This window comes from Galeopterus variegatus, unplaced genomic scaffold (assembly GCF_000696425.1).
Source record: "Galeopterus variegatus unplaced genomic scaffold, G_variegatus-3.0.2 Scaffold6635, whole genome shotgun sequence".
In the NCBI taxonomy this organism is placed as follows: Eukaryota; Metazoa; Chordata; class Mammalia; order Dermoptera; family Cynocephalidae; genus Galeopterus; species Galeopterus variegatus.
The window spans coordinates 6295-23132 of record NW_007732746.1 but is presented as its reverse complement, the minus strand read 5'-3'; the positions used below and the strand labels follow the sequence as shown (position 1 = coordinate 23132).

Here is a 16838-nt window from a genome sequence, read left to right as displayed (position 1 = left end):
TTGTTTGTTTGTTTTTGCTATCTGATGTCACCTTTCCTGGGGTTGGGGGACACGAGTGAGGCATTGCAGACCCTCACAGGCCCCTGGCACCCCGCCCACAACTTGGCGCGTGCGTACAAACGTGAAACCCATGTGCTGTGCCCTGGCGTGGGGCGGGCCCATCGAGGCAGGCATCTCTCCTAACCACTGGCCGCCACCCTAAGCTGTGGGAATGGGTGCTCTCCAGGGTACTGCAGCCTATGTACCTGGATGCTGGATGCCAGAGCAGGGGTGTCCCTGCAGAGTGGGGGCAACTGACACCACACCCATCCTGAGATGCTGAGGGGCACGTGCGCCCAACCCCAACCTTCCCCACACCAGGGTCCCACTGGGGACAGAGTGTTGTAGCGTCGCTGGACAGTGACAGGTAGGGGGAGGCCTGGCAGGGAGCCTACAGAGGGGCTGGAGTGGGCTGCAGAGAACCCATCCCAGGGAGGCAGGGAGGCGGCGCGAGGCAGGACTGTTCATGAGCAGAGGCTCCAAGCCCCCAGGAGATGCTCCAGTGATCCATCAGACTTCACTCACAAAACACGAATTACTCACATTTCAAGACAGTGACTGAACAGTGCAGAACATTAAACCCAAGCTCCAGGCCCTTCTGAGCAGAGGTCCTGGTGCAAATGCACTGGTCATATGCCCAAGAAGCTGGCCACGTCCTCACTCTGTCCACACCTACCACCCTGCTGCCTGCCCCAGTCTGCCCCAACCATGGGCAGTGGTGGCTGGTGAAGCAAGGCCTGCTGTGGCAGGCGTAAGGTGTCCCAAGTTTGCGGGGACAGCCCCGCTTTAAAATTTGCAATCCCTCCCTCAAGCCATGGTGTGTCTTTTTTTTTTTTCCTTTTTGTCTTTTTTTCGGGACCAGCAACGGATCGCAACCCTCAGTTTCGCGCCCGTACCAGACTGGGACCGGCAACGGGATCACAACCCTCGGTGTTGCGCCCGTACCAGACTGGGACCGGCAACGGGATCACAACCCTCGGTGTTGCGCCCGCACCTCGCTCAGCCAGTGAGCGGGAACCGGTCTGTATGTGGGATCCAAACCCTCGGCGGGAGCGCCGCCGCACTCCCAAGCGGCGCACTGTAGCAGTGTGCCACCAGGCCGGCCCAAGCCATGGTGTGTCTTTTTTTTTTTTCCTTTTTGTCTTTTTTTCGGGACCAGCAACGGATCGCAACCCTCAGTTTCGCGCCCGTACCAGACTGGGACCGGCAACGGGATCACAACCCTCGGTGTTGCGCCCGCACCTCGCTCAGCCAGTGAGCGGGAACCGGTCTGTATGTGGGATCCAAACCCTCGGCGGGAGCGCCGCCGCACTCCCAAGCGGCGCACTGTAGCAGTGTGCCACCAGGCCGGCCCAAGCCATGGTGTGTCTTAATTTAGGTGAGGGGGCAGGCAAGCTGTGATGAAGGACATGGTGATGTTACCCACCAACAACTCCCTGGAACAGGAGGGCCCTGCCGTGGCCCCACTTCCGCTTTTCCTGGAAGAGCTTGAAGCAAGCACCAGGGCTGGCCAGGAGCATCCGGAAGCCCTGTGTGCAGAGAACAGACTTGGCTGAGCTCTTTGCCTCAGCGTGGCCCCCAGAGCTCAGCCTCTGCCCCAGATGCCAGGGAAAGGCATGTCACCCATCCTTACCTTCCTATCGGGGGCAGGGACGAAGCTCAGAAACTCATCCACGTGTCCCACGGCCAACCAGTCCACAAAGAGCTCCACCGGGGGTTGCACCTTCTGGGCATGGAGGAAGTCTCGCACTACCTGGGTGACCCTGCGGCCACTCGACCTGGGGCCCATGGGGTTAAAAAAAAAAAAGGTGCTTAACTTAAAAAAAAATACCACGCATAAATGGGATGACAACAGTTTAAGGTTTCTGCAATATCTGATTTTTTAAAAAAACATGAGCAAGAAAGACAATAAACATGTATTTAAAATTCCACTCAAGGTGTGTTCTGGATGAGGCAGCCTCAGCACAGGTCAATCACATGTGGGCAGTGACCCTCTAGGTCTCACTATCCAGGCACATCAGAACCATGCCAGACCCTGCTCTCACATTTCCCCACGAGACCAATATCGCCGCCATATTCAGTCCCCCATAGCCGGGCGGTTCTTCCTTGAGTTTAACTTACATCTCTCTTGCTGCAGCCTCACCTTCCTGGACTCAGTGGGGAGAGAGGTGACAAGATCACCCCGAGAGGCCTCACAGTCCCAGCATTTTATGATTATGAATTTAAACACCATTCTTTTTGCCTTCTGAAAAAGTATCTAATGGCATGGCCCAAACTTCCTCCTTCTGCGGGATCATGTATTTGAGGGCGGTTAGTCCCCTCTGGAGTCATCTATCATTTGATTCCATGTCTGTTCCAACAGCTCTGCTGAATTTGGTCGGCTCAATGTCTTGGTCTATTCCATAGCAAATAACCATTACGAGATAACTCTTTTCTTTCCATCAGCACTCCTGTGTTACATGCTGAATAACATATAATTTGCTACTCTCACTCTGTGTTGCTTTTCACGTTCTATACCTCCCTTCTCCTGCACTCAGGAGAAGATCTGATAGTAGTCATTTACATTATAGTATGAACAAGCTTTGACTTAAATGCATTTTCTCCCAGAACTATTGAGAATTGACACTTTTTTTTCTATTACTATTAACTGATAGACTCTGTTATTAACATCATCTACGTATTTTCAGAATCAGAAGATCCGAGTCTAATGATAAATTTGCCTTCTGTGTGACTCATTTACTCTCCCTGGGCCCACTTGTAATATAAAAGGGTTAGACTGAATGATCTCTTAGGTCACTGCTTGCTCCAGCCTTCCCAAACTTTCCAACGTAATGTGGACAGTGTCTGGTGAACAGCCCCCCCCCCCCACCACATCTAGGACTACAGTTTCATCCCTCCTTCCTTCTGGTTCTCTTCAAGGGTGGCATGGTCCCTCCCCACTCCCCGCGATCGTCACTGACCCCACCCGCAGTCTGCCCCGTAGGAAGTCCTCCTTCTGCCCTCTCTCACCCGGGCAGGTTGCCCCCAATCAGGATCCTCCCCAGGGGGTACTCTTTTCCATTAGCCACCACCGGGGGGCTGACTTCCAGGTTCCCGAAGGAGTCCAGGCCGCTCACAGACCTGTCTCGTGGTTCCCGAGTCACATAGCCAAAATCTGGACCCTGGTGGGGGAAACCAAGTCAGGCAGGGGCAGGAGCACCAGAAAAACTTGGAACCAACTTGCTGGGTTCTGAGCTCCTTAGAGACAGGGAGGGAGTGGCTACCCCTTCTTCAGATGGAAATACTGAGTCAACGACAGAGATCTGACCTCGTCAATACTTTATCATGCATAAAAGCCAAAGTTGGGGAACACTGGGACCCTCTGCCCTGCTGCCTTTCGGGACAGTGTAATTCCCCTAGTCACAGGAAGGCTCTGGTTGCTCCTGCACTCCCTATCAGACCTGGAGCCCAAGGTCACAGCTACCCCCTTACCCTGCACGGCCTTCCTGGCAAGTCCAGCCCAAGGGCAACTATCAGCCCAAGTGGACTGTCCCTGGGAACCCAGAGGCTGGTGATGATTCTCTGAGCCTCAGTCTACACTCTGGAAAAGGGGACCTCTCCAGTGTCATGTCTCAGAAGGAACTTAACATCGAGGGCCAGGTGAGAGCTCCTGACACCTGTGTGATCCAGTGGTGGGTAAGAGGGGTTTCCTGTTCTCTATGGCACCCAACAGGTCTCCCTTCTTTCCTCCAGGGGTCCTGGTCGGCCACCATCATCTTCGCCATTATCCTTTTCATTACCAGCAGTAACACCAGCTAAAAGTGCTGCATGCTCCCTGCATGCTGGCATTGCGACAATGAAAAGCTTCACAAACACCTGTGAGGCTGGGGCTAACATATCATTTTTACTAATGAGGATAGTGAGCCTGAGAGAAGGGAAGCAACTCAGACAACGTCACACTGCATGTGAGTGACAGAGCTGGGGTGTTCTGACTCAAGCCTATGTTCCTAACAGCTGCATCATCCTGCCTCCCACATCCCAGGCTGCCAGATTTAGTGAACAAAAATACTAGATGCCCAGTTAAATCTGAATTTCAGATAAACAAGAATTTTTTTCTTTTAGTATAAGTACGTCCCATGCAATATTTTGGGACATACTTATATCAGAAAGTTACTAGTTGCTTATCTGAAATTCATATTTAACTGGGCATCTCCTGTATTTTATCTGGCAACCCTAAAAGACCCTTACCCCAAACAATGAGGTTCCTGGTGCTGCCGCCTGTACTCCACACCCTGGTGTGGCCCTCGGAATAGTGGCCCTCGGCTGTCAGGGCTGGGCTGCGGTTGGGACCACTCACCAGGATTCTTTTGTAAGGGAAGTCCTGCAGCTCCCCATTCCTTGGGGAGTCAAAGACCACCGGGAAGGTCTTGTGTGGGGCCTGGACATAGCCCAGCTCCATCTCATCCTGCAAATGAGGAGAGAGACACCGAGCTGTGGACAGTCCACAGCTTTCCCCGCTTGCTCAGCTCTGAGCACTTTGGGGCAGATTCCTCATGTGAGTTCTCTGGCTCAGGCCTGTTTTGCCCTTGATGGTGGAAAGGACAGCGATCGGGACAGTCAGTCCTGCTAACTGGAGGGGGTGCTGGAGGCTCAGAGAAGGAATGCACTTGCCTAGGGTCACACAGCAAGACAGAGGCTGGGAGCAAACGAGAACATGGACATGACCTTGGAGGTGTCCCCGTGCTGTGCCAGGGCAGTGTAGATACAGAGAGGGCTTCGGTGTGGCCTAAGTTGGACAAAAGCTGCTGGGCACCAGCCAGCACCTGTGGCCTACACATATCATAAGGTGTTGACAGTTAAACAGGGACAGGGGTACCCCAGGGGGTACAAATGTGCCTCATCCTCAGACCCATAAATGTGCCTAGGTCAGTCCTGACCCCTCTGGCTCTGGAGGCAAAGATGGCCCAGCATCGCTGGCCCTGCCCTTAGCTCTTTATAGTTATTAGCTCCATGAATGCTCACAACACGCCTATGCAGAAGCTCTGTAATTACTCCATGTGACAGATGAGAAAAATGGGGAACTGAAACGTCTAATTATTTGTCCGAGGGCACACAGCTAGTCAGCAGCACAGCCAGGACCCAAACCCAGCCCATCTCACTCCAGAGTCCTGCTCCGACCCCCCTAACTGAATTAACCTCCCACTGAAACAAAAGCTCCCGAGTTTGGCATTCAAGGCTCCACACCGCAACTCTTGCCCTTCACAGAACCATTGCCCTGGCCCAAGAGAACACACGAGCTTCGCTCTCTCTCATGCCTCCCCTCTCTGGGCCTTGGCACATGCTGGTCCTCTGTCAGGACCCCCATCCTGTGCAGCCTGGGTGGGGGCGGGGAGCCTGAGTCCCAGCACTGCCCTGACCAGCTCTGTGGTCTAGGCCTGTGCTTCCCTGAGAGCTCCTTAATAATTACGGGGGTAATTGCAGGGGGGTGTCAGGAGAGGAAGCCACACTACACATGGCCTACAGCAAACACTTGATAGAAGGCAGGAGTCATTACCCACCCATCTGCTGTATCTGGCCCAGCTCAGATGCCCCTCCTCCCAGAGGGCTTCACTGATCCCCTGGCAGAGGCGATGCCGTCTCCTCCTAACCCCGTTGGTGCCTGCTGCACCCCCACTACATCTTAGATTGCAGGAGTGGGGATTTTTGTCCCAGTCATGCACACTGGGGCTCCTCAGCCTCAGTACTACTGGCCTGCTGGACTGGAACATTCCTTCTTGTGGGGGTTAGTCCTGTGCCTTGTAGGAGGCTTAGTGGCATCCCTGGACTCTACCCACTAGAGGTCGGTAGCACCACCAGCCCCAGTGTGACAACCATGAACGTCTCCAGATACTTCCAAATGTCCCTTAGGGAACAAAATCACCTCTTGTTGAGAACCACTGGTCTCGGCTGTAGAGGGCAGGGAGTGTGTGCCCCGCACCTCTGCCATCCCCTTCAGGCCCAGCCCAGTGCCTAGCCTAGATCTGGTGGGTAAATGGTCATTGAATCCAGCATCAATATATGCCTGGGTCTCCAGAAAGTTCTGGAGAGAAGTCTCTAGGTCTTGAACCAGAAAGAGCAGTAGGTACCCTGGGGAGCACTCAGGTCCTCCTGGATATTTCTTGGCAGTCCCCTGATTAGGGCAGGCCAGCCCCTCCCTCCAGGATGGTGTCCTGGCTGGCCCTGCCCAGTGACCGCAGTTACCTGGATCCAGCGGTCATTACGGTTCTCGGCCTGTGGGCAGATGGTCAGCTTGCAGCCTGCCTTCCTGGCCAGCTTTGCCACTGCATCCACAAAACACGTGTTGTTCTGCACCCTGTGGACAAGCCCGGGGAGAGCGGCTGAGGACAGGAACAGGGCCTGAGGCCAGAGGAGTCACCATGGTGAGGACACCCACCGCCCCCAGACTCACCGGCACACGTACACCTCCAGGGGCAGCAGGGTGCTGGGCGTCATGATCCAGGGTGCCACACGGAACACCACGGTGTCGGTGAAGATCGGGGATTGGGAGAAATCCTGCAGGGGAGGGCCGGAAGGGAAAGAGCACTGGACGTGGAGTCCGGGGTTCTGGGAGGGAGCTCTGGTTCCACCACCGTGGTCCTTAGGAAAGCTCCTTGCTTCTCTGTGTCTTAGTTACTGGAGTGGTCCAGAGTCTGGAGTCTTTCACACCAGCAGTGCCCCGTCTACCAGGAATGGAGCCATTTTTTATCCTCTCTGCCCTGGTCACTCCCTACCTCATTGGAGTCATCCAGCAGAGTGACGTGGAAGGAGACCAGCCCCGTGAAGCCAGCATCGGGGAAGGAGAGGCCTTCCACGAAGAAACGCTCCTCATCCCCATGGAAACGGGGTACCTCGTATGACACCTTGTCCTGGCCAAGCACGTGCCTGTAAGTCTCACACGAGTCTTCTGGACCTGGGAGGGGAGCGGAGGGGTGACTGTGAATCCTGGGCAGGCCCAGGGAGCATGAGGGGTGCAGGGAGAGCTGCATACTTTCACCAAAAAGTGCAGGTCTGACAACTCTACCTCCCACCTCCCACTGGCAAAGGAGAGAAGGCTGTGTAACAGCCAGTGTGGGCACGGCTGGGGAGAGGGCGTTCCTTTCCAAGACTGGGGTGCAAGCCTTTTTGGAGGGCAATTGGGTGGCATCCGACAAAGTAATGTTTACTCCTAACCCACCAGCTCCACTTCTAGATATCTTTCCTACAAAAATACATGTGTACATTTACATAAATATCTGTACAAGAGTATTCTCTGGCTCTTCATTCACTGAACTAATGTTTACTGAGCACCTACAGTGCACCTGCAGGGCATGGTTCTGGGCTTGGGATACAGCTGTGACCAAGGTCTCTGCCCTCAAGGAACTGATGTCATTGTAAAATCAAAACACCATAAACAACTGTATGTTCAGGGAACCAGATAAGTTCCAATACCTTCAAGCCTTGGAATATTATGCAGCTGCAGAAAAGAATAAAGCAGAGCTAAATAAATACACAGAAAGAAGTGTAGGATATATTATCCAGTGAAAGAAACAGGTCAGAAAGTAGAACGTGTACACACACACACACACACACACACACACACACACACTTGAGTGCATGTAGAAAAACTCAGGAAGAGCACGTACTAAATCGTTAATAGTGAACACGTTTTTCAGAGTCAGATTTAGGTGTAGAGGTAGAGGATTCTCATGTTTTACTTTCTATACTTCTGTATTGTTTAGTCATTTTAAAAATGAGCATCTTAAATTGCTAAAAGGACACAAAAATAATTACAATGTGAAAGGTTGAATATACTAATTATCCTGATTTGAGCATCACATGTTGCATACAAGTATTGATATTCAACACTGTACCCAACAGAGATGTACAATCAACTATGTTTCAATAAAAAGAGTATTTTATCACTTGCATATGATTTCATTTTTCAAAGGTATTTAGATGCTTATTTGTATTTGTGGCAATTATGACATGGTGGCAAATTAAAACGATGGCCATATTTTTTTTGGGGGGGGAGATGCTAACTGAATCATGTGGGGGTGAAATCCACGGTGTCTGGGATTGGCCTTATAATACTGCAGCAAACAGAAAGGGATAAAGAGGAAGACAAATAAAATACTAATAATTGTTGAATCTGAGTGATAGGTGTACAGGGGTTCAAGACTTTGTGTATATTTAAAATTTTTAATAATAAGAATTTCTAAACATCCTTAAAATACATTTTTAAAATTCATTCTTCCAATAGAAGACCTCAGGCCAGGTGCTGTGCTGGGGACACCAGCGGATCAGTTCTGAAGCTCCCACCTCTGACTGTTCTTACTGTGACCCCCCAAGGCATCTCCCGGAGCCCAAGGAGAGCCTTTCCAGTGGCACCAGGGTGCAGGCTGCTACAGGGGATGGCATGAACTCACCACAGGCATGGAAGACCTGTGTCCGCTTGGCATCATAGCTGGAGGTGTGGAGGACAAGTTTGTGGTCATCAAAGAAGGCTGTGGGGCCCTGGGTCCGCAGGATCATGACAGACATGTCTTCCAGGTCTGTGAAGCCAGACAGAGGGGCGGTGACTCAGAGGAGTCCTGGCACCTCCTTCTTATCCAGCCCAGCCCCCTGCCCACAGCAGTTGGTATCAAGACCCAGCCCCAGCTCTGTGAACACACCAGAAACCATCTAGAGCTAACCACAAAGACAAAAGCACATGTGTGACATGTTGAGCTGCTTCCTAGGCTCATGTTTCCTCATCTGCCAGAGAAGCATGAGGCGTGGAGTGGCCATCCCAGTGCCTGGCACATGACAGGGACTCGAGAGGTGTGTGTGGAGTGCGAAGGCCACCCGGGTGTCACGCAGGTGAGGGGTCTAGTCTCTGTCCCAGCTTCACTCGCTGTGACAATGGGCAAGCCCCTCCCTTCCAGAGCCTCAGTGCTCCTATCTCCAAATTGTGTCCCCTTTGCAAGGTGGCCGTGAGCATCTCCTGTGGCACACCCCTCCAGGTACAGCTGCTCATTCTTCACGGGGCTGTCATCTGCGGTGCAGATGGACTTAGCAGAAGTTGGGGGAGAGCATCACAGAAACTCAGGCCAGAGGTACAGCAGGAGGAGGCCCAGATTTGGGGGTTGGAAGAGGAAGCCTTGAATCAGCCACAGACTGGCTGTGCGACTTTGGGGAGCCTCCTGACCTCTGAGCTTCAGTATCCTCATCGCTAAATTGGGGCAAGGATACCCTCCCATTTAGATGATTAAATGAGACTTTGGGGAAAGGGCCTGGCACACGGTAGGTGCTCAGATAATGTTAGCTCCCTCCACTCCCCTGGAGGAACAGAATGGTGAGGCAGCTCATTTCCAGAGTTTCTGCCCTGGAGTGCCCGATGGCACTGGGGACACTGAGGAGGGGCAGTGGCCAACCTGAGATAGGTTTTGAGAAACAACAAGGTATGTCTGGGGGCTGGAACTCTGGCCCTGAGCTCTGCCGTCAGAGCCCTGTCCATGCGTTGGAACTCCAGCAGGGTAACTGAACAGTGACCCTGGACACCCAGGGACCCGGGCTGCCCTGGCCCCCTCACCTTGCAGGCAGCGCACATGCTGGTCACAGTTGTCTTGGTCATCGCAGCTCAGATCATCCCGATCACAGTTCACCAGTAAGATGGCTCCATACCCACTGGGCCCCCAGACCCACTGCCGCTGCCAATGGCAAAACACAGCTGGTGACGGGGGCTCAGACCAGACCTGCGCTTCCCTCCCCAGCAACCTCCGGACCAGCCTCCTAACCCTTCACCCTACTCCATTCAGTTTCATTGAAACACCTCCTGCTCAAGAAACAGCAATGGTTCCCTGTTGCCAGCACCACCAAGTCCAAAGCACAGAGTTGTCTATGATGTGCCTCCAGCCAATGTCCTCTTTCTCGATGGGCAACTTCCTGATTGCACCCATGCACCTCACGCCACTCTCCTCTGTCCTGCCTCCTTGCCTTTGCGCCTGCCGTTTCCTCCACCTGGAATGCCCTCCCTCCTGCTCTGAAGGTCCAAAGTCCATCGTTCTTTAATAGTTTCATACTTGGTAGATTCCCCTTTTCACCTAGATCAGGGGGTCAGCACATTAGGGCCTACGAACCAACTCCCGCCCACCATCTGTTTTTGTCAATAAAGTTTTATTGGAACACAGTCTCATCCATCAGTTTATGTATTGACTGTGGCTGCTTCGACACTACAAGGGCAGAATTGAGTAGTGGCAACAGAGACAGTATGGCCCACAAAGCCTAAAATATTTATTATCTGGCTTTTATATAAAGTTTACCAACCCCTATCTGAGATTATAAGTCCTTTCCCCAAACAAAGGACTAGCCCAAGGCTAAGCACATCTATGCCTGATAATTCATGGTGATAATTTTCCTCCTTCTGAAAGAAGATTCCCAGTCATGCCAGGTTCCCGTTTGGCCCCAGTGAATCAGCTGGGAGGAAAGAGATACCTGTAAAGGCCTCACCGCTCTTAATCCCATCTACAGCAGCTCCAAACCCCACTCCCTTTTCTGAGCCAAGGTGGAGATACCTACCTTGTCCACGAAGTTCCTGTCCTGCCTGCCCTCACAGTTCAGGTCACAGTCCAGAGCGATGTCTGCAAGGGGGAGGCAGTGTGGAAGTCACCACCAGGTTCCCAGGAACCTGATCTGAGGGCCTGTCTGGGGCTGGGCAAATGTAAGTCATTTCCAAGAAGGCACAATCCAGGGGTGCAGGCATCCGGAGCCTCCCTCCAGATGGGGCTGGGAAGAGAGGCCTTAGGGCAGAAGCAGGGTCAGAGCAAAGGCCCAGGCCAAAGGCTGTCCCCTGCAGGAAGCCTTCCTTGACCCCTCCCTCTTCTGCATCCCTGCATCAATCCTGTCTGGGGCACCCCCTGCACAGAGCCGGGGTCACCCAGGACCCTCTTGATCTGTATGAAGCTCCTTCATCTCCTTGGGATGGGGCGGCGAGCCTGGACTTTGGTGTCAAAGACAGACATGTGGCTGTGAATCCAGCTGTGTGGGCCTCTCCAAGCCTCAGCTTCATCAGATTCTCACACCCCCAGATCCTACCCCCACCCCACTGTCTTAACGTTTTCTCCCTGGAAGCTGGGGGAGATCTCACAATACAAATGGAGCATTCAAGGGGTCAGAATCAATCTTTCTGCACTGAAAAAAAGTCCTCTTGGTTCTTAGTGAAGAAAGAGGGAGAGGGAAGGACTGAAGGAGGGAGGAAGGGTGGAAAGGAGGAAGAAAGAATGAATTTGAAATGATTCTTAAACACGTGCAAAGATACCCAATCACCGTGCAGCAAATGGATAAACCTCAGAAACGTAATGTGGGGAAAAAGCAGCCCAACGTAAAAGAGGATGTATGATAGGATTCCAGCCGTAGAAAATCAAAGACAGATAAAACGAGGCTGTGTTATTTGGGTATGCATATTTGGGTGATAAAACCATAAGGAAAAGCAAGAAAATACTCATCACAAGACAGTGGTCACCTGTAGGGGATGGAGGGAGTTATGATCAGAGAGGGGCATGGGGTTGGGGGGCTGTGGGGTGCAGGTCATGTTCTATTTCTTGACATGAGCGATGACTGTGCCAGTGTTTGCTTTGTAATTTTTCATTAATGTGTGTGTATAATATATGTATATATATATAAAGCTTTATGCACTTTTCTGTGTATTTGCCAATGAACATGTGGGGGAAGATGCTGGGGGCATGGAGGGTGAATGCCCAACCGCACTCTTAACTAAAGAAAGGCAAATTAAAGCAACAGTGAGGTGCCGACCTCTCAGACTGGCATAATGGGAAAAGTTGACAATGCGCAGTGTTGGCGGGGCACTCCCACATGCCGCTGGCAGGCGTACATAACGGTATGGTCTTTCTGCAGAGCAATTAGGTGATGTCTATGAAAATTTAAAATATAGGTGCTCTATAACCCAGAAGTTCTGCTTCTACAAATGCATCCTACAGATAAAGCATTCTCAGTTTTCTTGCTGTAGCAATGCAAACTCCCATTCACTCCTATGTAAGGAGTTCCCCAGCTCCACGTCCTCGGCAGCACTAAGTCAGTGAAGCATCTTTTTATTTGGATTTTGATCACTGGGACTTTCTCTTCTGTGAATTGCTTATTCGTATTTTTGCCCATTTCTATTCATTTGTTTCTCTTTTTCTTATTGATCAGTGTTCTCCATGTTCTATGTGCACCAAATGAGCCATATACATTGCAAGTTTTTTCTGCCAATCTAGAGTTTGACTTTTTACTTGTCCTCTGTTGTGTAGAAGTTGTAAATGTTAATACAGTCTAATTTATCCATCTTCCTCCTTATTGTCTGTGTATTTGTTTTGCCTTGTTAAAGAAAACCTTTACTACTTTGGGGTTACAAAGATATCCTTTCCTAAAAGTTTCAATAGTTTGATTTTCACCTTCAGATTTTTAACCCATCTGAAATTTATTTTTGAGTATGGTGTGAGGTAGGGATCCAAGTTCATTTGTTCCCATGTGATAACCACATAAGCGTGAGTCTGTCTCCGGGTTCTCTACTTGTTCCACTGGTCTGTATATTTAACCTTGCACCAATTTCATACTGACTCAAGTACTGTAGCTTGAAAAAGAATCTTGATGTCTGGGACTGTGAATCCCTTCACCTTGTTCTTTCTCAAAATTGTCTTGGCTACTCTTGCCTTTTTCTCTTCCATGTGAGTATTAGATCAGCGCTTGAAAAAGAATCTTGATGTCTGGGACTGTGAATCCCTTCACCTTGTTCTTTCTCAAAATTATCTTGGCTACTCTTGCCTTTTTCTCTTCCATATGAGTATTAGATCAGCACTCCAAAATTCTATTAAAAAGCCACGTTGGGATTTTGATGGAGATTTTATTGAGTTTAGACCATCTGATACTTCCCAGCACTCTTGGATCACTATTTTGTTTGTTTGTTTCACCTTTTTTTTCTCTCTCTCTTTCTGTTTCAGCTTCGGTAACTTCTTTTGACCAATCTTCAAGTTCACCAATTCTTTCTTCAACTATGTTGAGTCTGTTGATGAAGCCATCAACAGCATTTCTCATCTCTGTTTCTATGATTTTTATTTCTAGCACTTACATTTTCCTCTTTCTTATAGTTTTCATCTCTGCTGAAATTCCCCATCCGTTCATGTATGTTGCCCACCTTTTCTTCTAAAGCCTTTAATATATTAATCATGGTTACTTTACACTCCCTGTCTGATGATTCTGACATCTGAGTCATCTTGCATGGAGTTTATATACCAATTTGTGGACAATTACTAGAAAAAATTCAAGTAGTGAAAAGCAAGGTTCAGTTCCATGTCTACTGTATGCTTCCATTTGTTTACAAAAAGGGAGATATCAGGTATATGTGTGTCTGCTTGTATGAGCACAGCATATTTCTAGAAGGATTCTGGATTTGGGGAACTGGAAGTCTTGGGTTGGGGGGAGGGAGGTTTTGTATACATTTTTGAACTGTTTGAATTTTTTTAAATGTGCACTTTCTACTTTAATTTTTAAAATAACATTAATTTTTTTAAGACCCTTGTTCAGTGTCATTTCTCACCACCACCCCTGACCTTGGCTGGGGCCCCTTGGCCACAACCTCAGCATGGCCCCCAACTTACCAACACAGGTGAGATAGAGCACCGCATAGGCCAGGGGCAAAGACTCACAGCTGGAGTGGTAGAAAATCTGAACCTGTGGAGAGATAGGCCCAGAGTCACGCTGGCTGTAGCCAAGAGCCCCCACCCCAAAAGGAAGGACTTGGGGGATCTGGTGAGGAGGAGAGGGAGTCTCAGGAATGCCTGTGCACCAACCGGCTCTTCCTTTAGCCTTCCATGTGCCATTTATTTTTCCATGCCTCTGTTGCCCCATCTGTAAAATGGGAACTATTTGTGAGATTCTATGGAGACCTGGGTCCCAGTCCTGCCAACAACCTACTGTGTGATTTTGTCAAGCCCCTGCTCCCCTTTGGGTCTCAGTTTTGCCATTTGTAAAATGAGATTGGATTGGGCAGGGTGTAGGGACATTCCCCAAGCCAACGTTCTTATCTGTGGGATTCAGACAGGCCTGGGCTTGAGCTTGGCACCTCTGGCCTCTGTGACCCTGGCCAAGGCCTTTCACCTCTCTGAGCTGCCTCAGTTTTCTCATCTGCAAAATGGGGCCCATACAGGTCCCTGCGTCAGAGGATTGTAGTGCAGCTTAAAAACAATATGTGTGAAAGACCAAGCCCGTAGGAAGTGCCCAAGAAATTCCAGCTATTGTTATCAGTGGGCAGGCAGCATCTCGTGAAGGTTAAGTGCAGAGCTCTGGAGTCAGATGTCCTGGGCTCAGATTCTGGATCCACAACTTGTGAATATCCTGGGAAAAGTTACTGATCTTCTCTGGGCCTCAATTTCCTCAGCTATAAAGTGGGACTAATAATAGTTTCTGCCCCATAGGATTGATGATAGGCTGTGAGGATTGAAGGGGTAATGCCTGTGGCACACTCAGCATGGTGCCTGCCCGCAGACAGTACCCAATACCTGTTAAAGGGTGAGGATGAAGATGGTGATGATGACAAAGCAGCTGGAAGCAGACATATCAGAGTCCCCTTTGGACATCCCCTGGGATATTCCCTCCTGATGCAGGTCCCTCAACTCTGGCTCTGATGTCCTCATCTCAGCCGGAGGGTCAGGATCTTGCAAAAGCCATTCTCTCCTCAGTCCTGTGAGCCCCTAAATCCTGCAGCTGCTGACCCCCGTGTATCAAGCCCCGGCTATGGTGCTCGCCTCAGACATACAATTACCAGGGTCATGGCCAAAGTTGGTGGAGGGGCACTCTGACTTTTGTCAATCTCAGTGGCCACTGGGGCCAAGGAACTCAGGGTGGGGAGCCACCCACACAGCTCCCAGGTTGGCAGAGCACCCAGGAGGGGCCCCTCAAGGCTGGTCCTCTTGCCCTGCCCTGGGGACTCTGTTCTGACCCTCCCCCACTCTGCTACTCACTGGATCACGTGACTTCAGATAAGCCACGTCCCTTCTTGGTCCTAGTTTCCTTGTCTGTAAAATGGATTCATTGAGTCCTGCCCCACAGGCCTCACAGAGCTCAGTGGAGAGGCTCAATTCAGATACGTGGGTGGGAACAGAGGTAGGGCAATGGCAGGAGCCTGTCCCCAGGTGTCACGCAGATCTGTGCTGAATTCTAGCTCTCTTGCCCATTAGCTGTGGGTAACAGTTACTCTGAATCTCAGTTGCCCCACCTGTGACATGGGGATCAGTCCCCTGCCTCTTGGGGCTGTTGGGAGGGCCGGATGGCATATGGCCTGTGCTCCTTAAAGGGCAGGTTTCCGAAACGTCGCTCCTGTCATGGAGTGGGAACCCACTACTCCCACAAGCTGAGTCCTGGTCTGTCAGCCTTCAAGAAGGCATCACCTATGCCAAGCTCAAAGGCCACCCATTTATTCCATGTTTTAAATGTTCCCCTACCTCGCAAAATGGGTCAGGAAGAGAGTGGATTAGGAAAAAGCAAGGCACCTTGGAAAAATATCACCTAGGAAGGGGGTGTCCCCAGGCAAGGGTGTCCCTCCCTCATCCTTCCTTTCTCTCCTTCATTCATAGTGGCAGAGACCACCTAATCAACCCTTGGCCTACAGATGGGGAAACTGAGGCCCAACACAGCCAAACTGGAACAGCTCCTCCCTTCACAAGGGGTCTTGGGCAGCAAGAGAAGGAACAAATGCTGGCTCGTGTTCCCCCCAATAACACGAGGAGGAAGGTGTTACACTTATCCCCATTTTAAAGATGGGTGAACAGAGGCTCAGAGGGGTGATATGACTTGCCCAAGGACACACAGTTTGTCCCTATAAGTTGCAGAGCCAGGATTCGGACCCCAGCAGTCTGGCTCCAGGGCCAGGCATGTACTCACATGTTACTCTGCACTCTGGAGAAAGAGAGGATGTTGGGCCCTCCTGGAGGTTGATCACTGGCTACCCCCCATCCCCACCCCCAGACCAAGGGACCAGCTCACATGACTGTCGTTGAGGTCATCGCTAGGGGAGTTCATGACCACGATGATCTCTGAGCTCTCATCAAAGTGCCACCGCCTGGTGTCCGCTCGCTCCCGGCTCCTTTCCACGTTGGGAGAGATGTAGACATCCACGCCAGGGGACCCATAGACCTCGAACATCTCTGTGCCCTCAGGTACCGACCTGGGAAGAACAGCAAGCCTGGGAAGTGCTGCAGAAGCAGCCCTTGTTCTGACGCATGAGATTCGGCTCAGCCCTGCTTCTTCCCTGACCACCACGGGCCTCACAGATCCTCACGGTATGCTCCTGGGAGTCGAGCCTGGAACCTACGCAAATGTACACACGTTCTCCCATTCCAAGCCTCTGCGTTCATTAGCATTTCCCTTGTGATTTTCTTTACCTCCCAAAAGAACCGCAAGCTCCTCGATGTGAGAACCCAGTGTGTGCTTTATAACCCCCGAGGCAGACATGGGTACAATGAGCTCAGTGAACACCAGCCAGCAGCCAGCAAGGGGGCCCCTGGCAGTTCTGAGACTGTAGCTGCAAGAAGAGCAGTTCTCACCCCAAGTTCCATCCCAGGCCTCCTTAGCGAGTATATTAGTCCATTTCTGTTGCTTATAACAAAATACCTGGAACTGGGTGATTTATAGAGAAAATAAAATTTTTTGCTTACAGTTTCTGAGGCTGGGAATTCCAAAGTCCATCTGGTGGTGGCAACAGTGACCCAGGGGTCTCACATTGCAACATGGTGGAAGCAGAGAGCAGAGAGACACACTCTCCTCTTCTTTTA

The 16838-nt window shown here is 50.9% G+C and overlaps 1 protein-coding gene across 1 annotated transcript in view; it reads right to left on the bottom strand.

Moving 5' to 3' along the window:
- The window catches only part of PADI3 (peptidyl arginine deiminase, type III), a gene marked incomplete at its 5' end in the record, with an annotated part of 23262 nt that extends 7031 nt beyond the window's left edge, over positions 1–16231 (bottom strand). The window contains 12 exons of the mRNA XM_008591098.1: positions 1466–1568; positions 1673–1817; positions 3049–3200; positions 4376–4483; positions 6259–6370; positions 6467–6570; positions 6789–6967; positions 8463–8588; positions 9608–9725; positions 10594–10655; positions 13668–13740; positions 16051–16231. Coding sequence (XP_008589320.1) covers positions 1466–1568; positions 1673–1817; positions 3049–3200; positions 4376–4483; positions 6259–6370; positions 6467–6570; positions 6789–6967; positions 8463–8588; positions 9608–9725; positions 10594–10655; positions 13668–13740; positions 16051–16231 — 1463 coding nt within the window. The remainder of the gene's footprint in view (positions 1–1465; positions 1569–1672; positions 1818–3048; positions 3201–4375; positions 4484–6258; positions 6371–6466; positions 6571–6788; positions 6968–8462; positions 8589–9607; positions 9726–10593; positions 10656–13667; positions 13741–16050) is intronic.
- Positions 16232–16838: the final 607 nt, after the last annotated feature.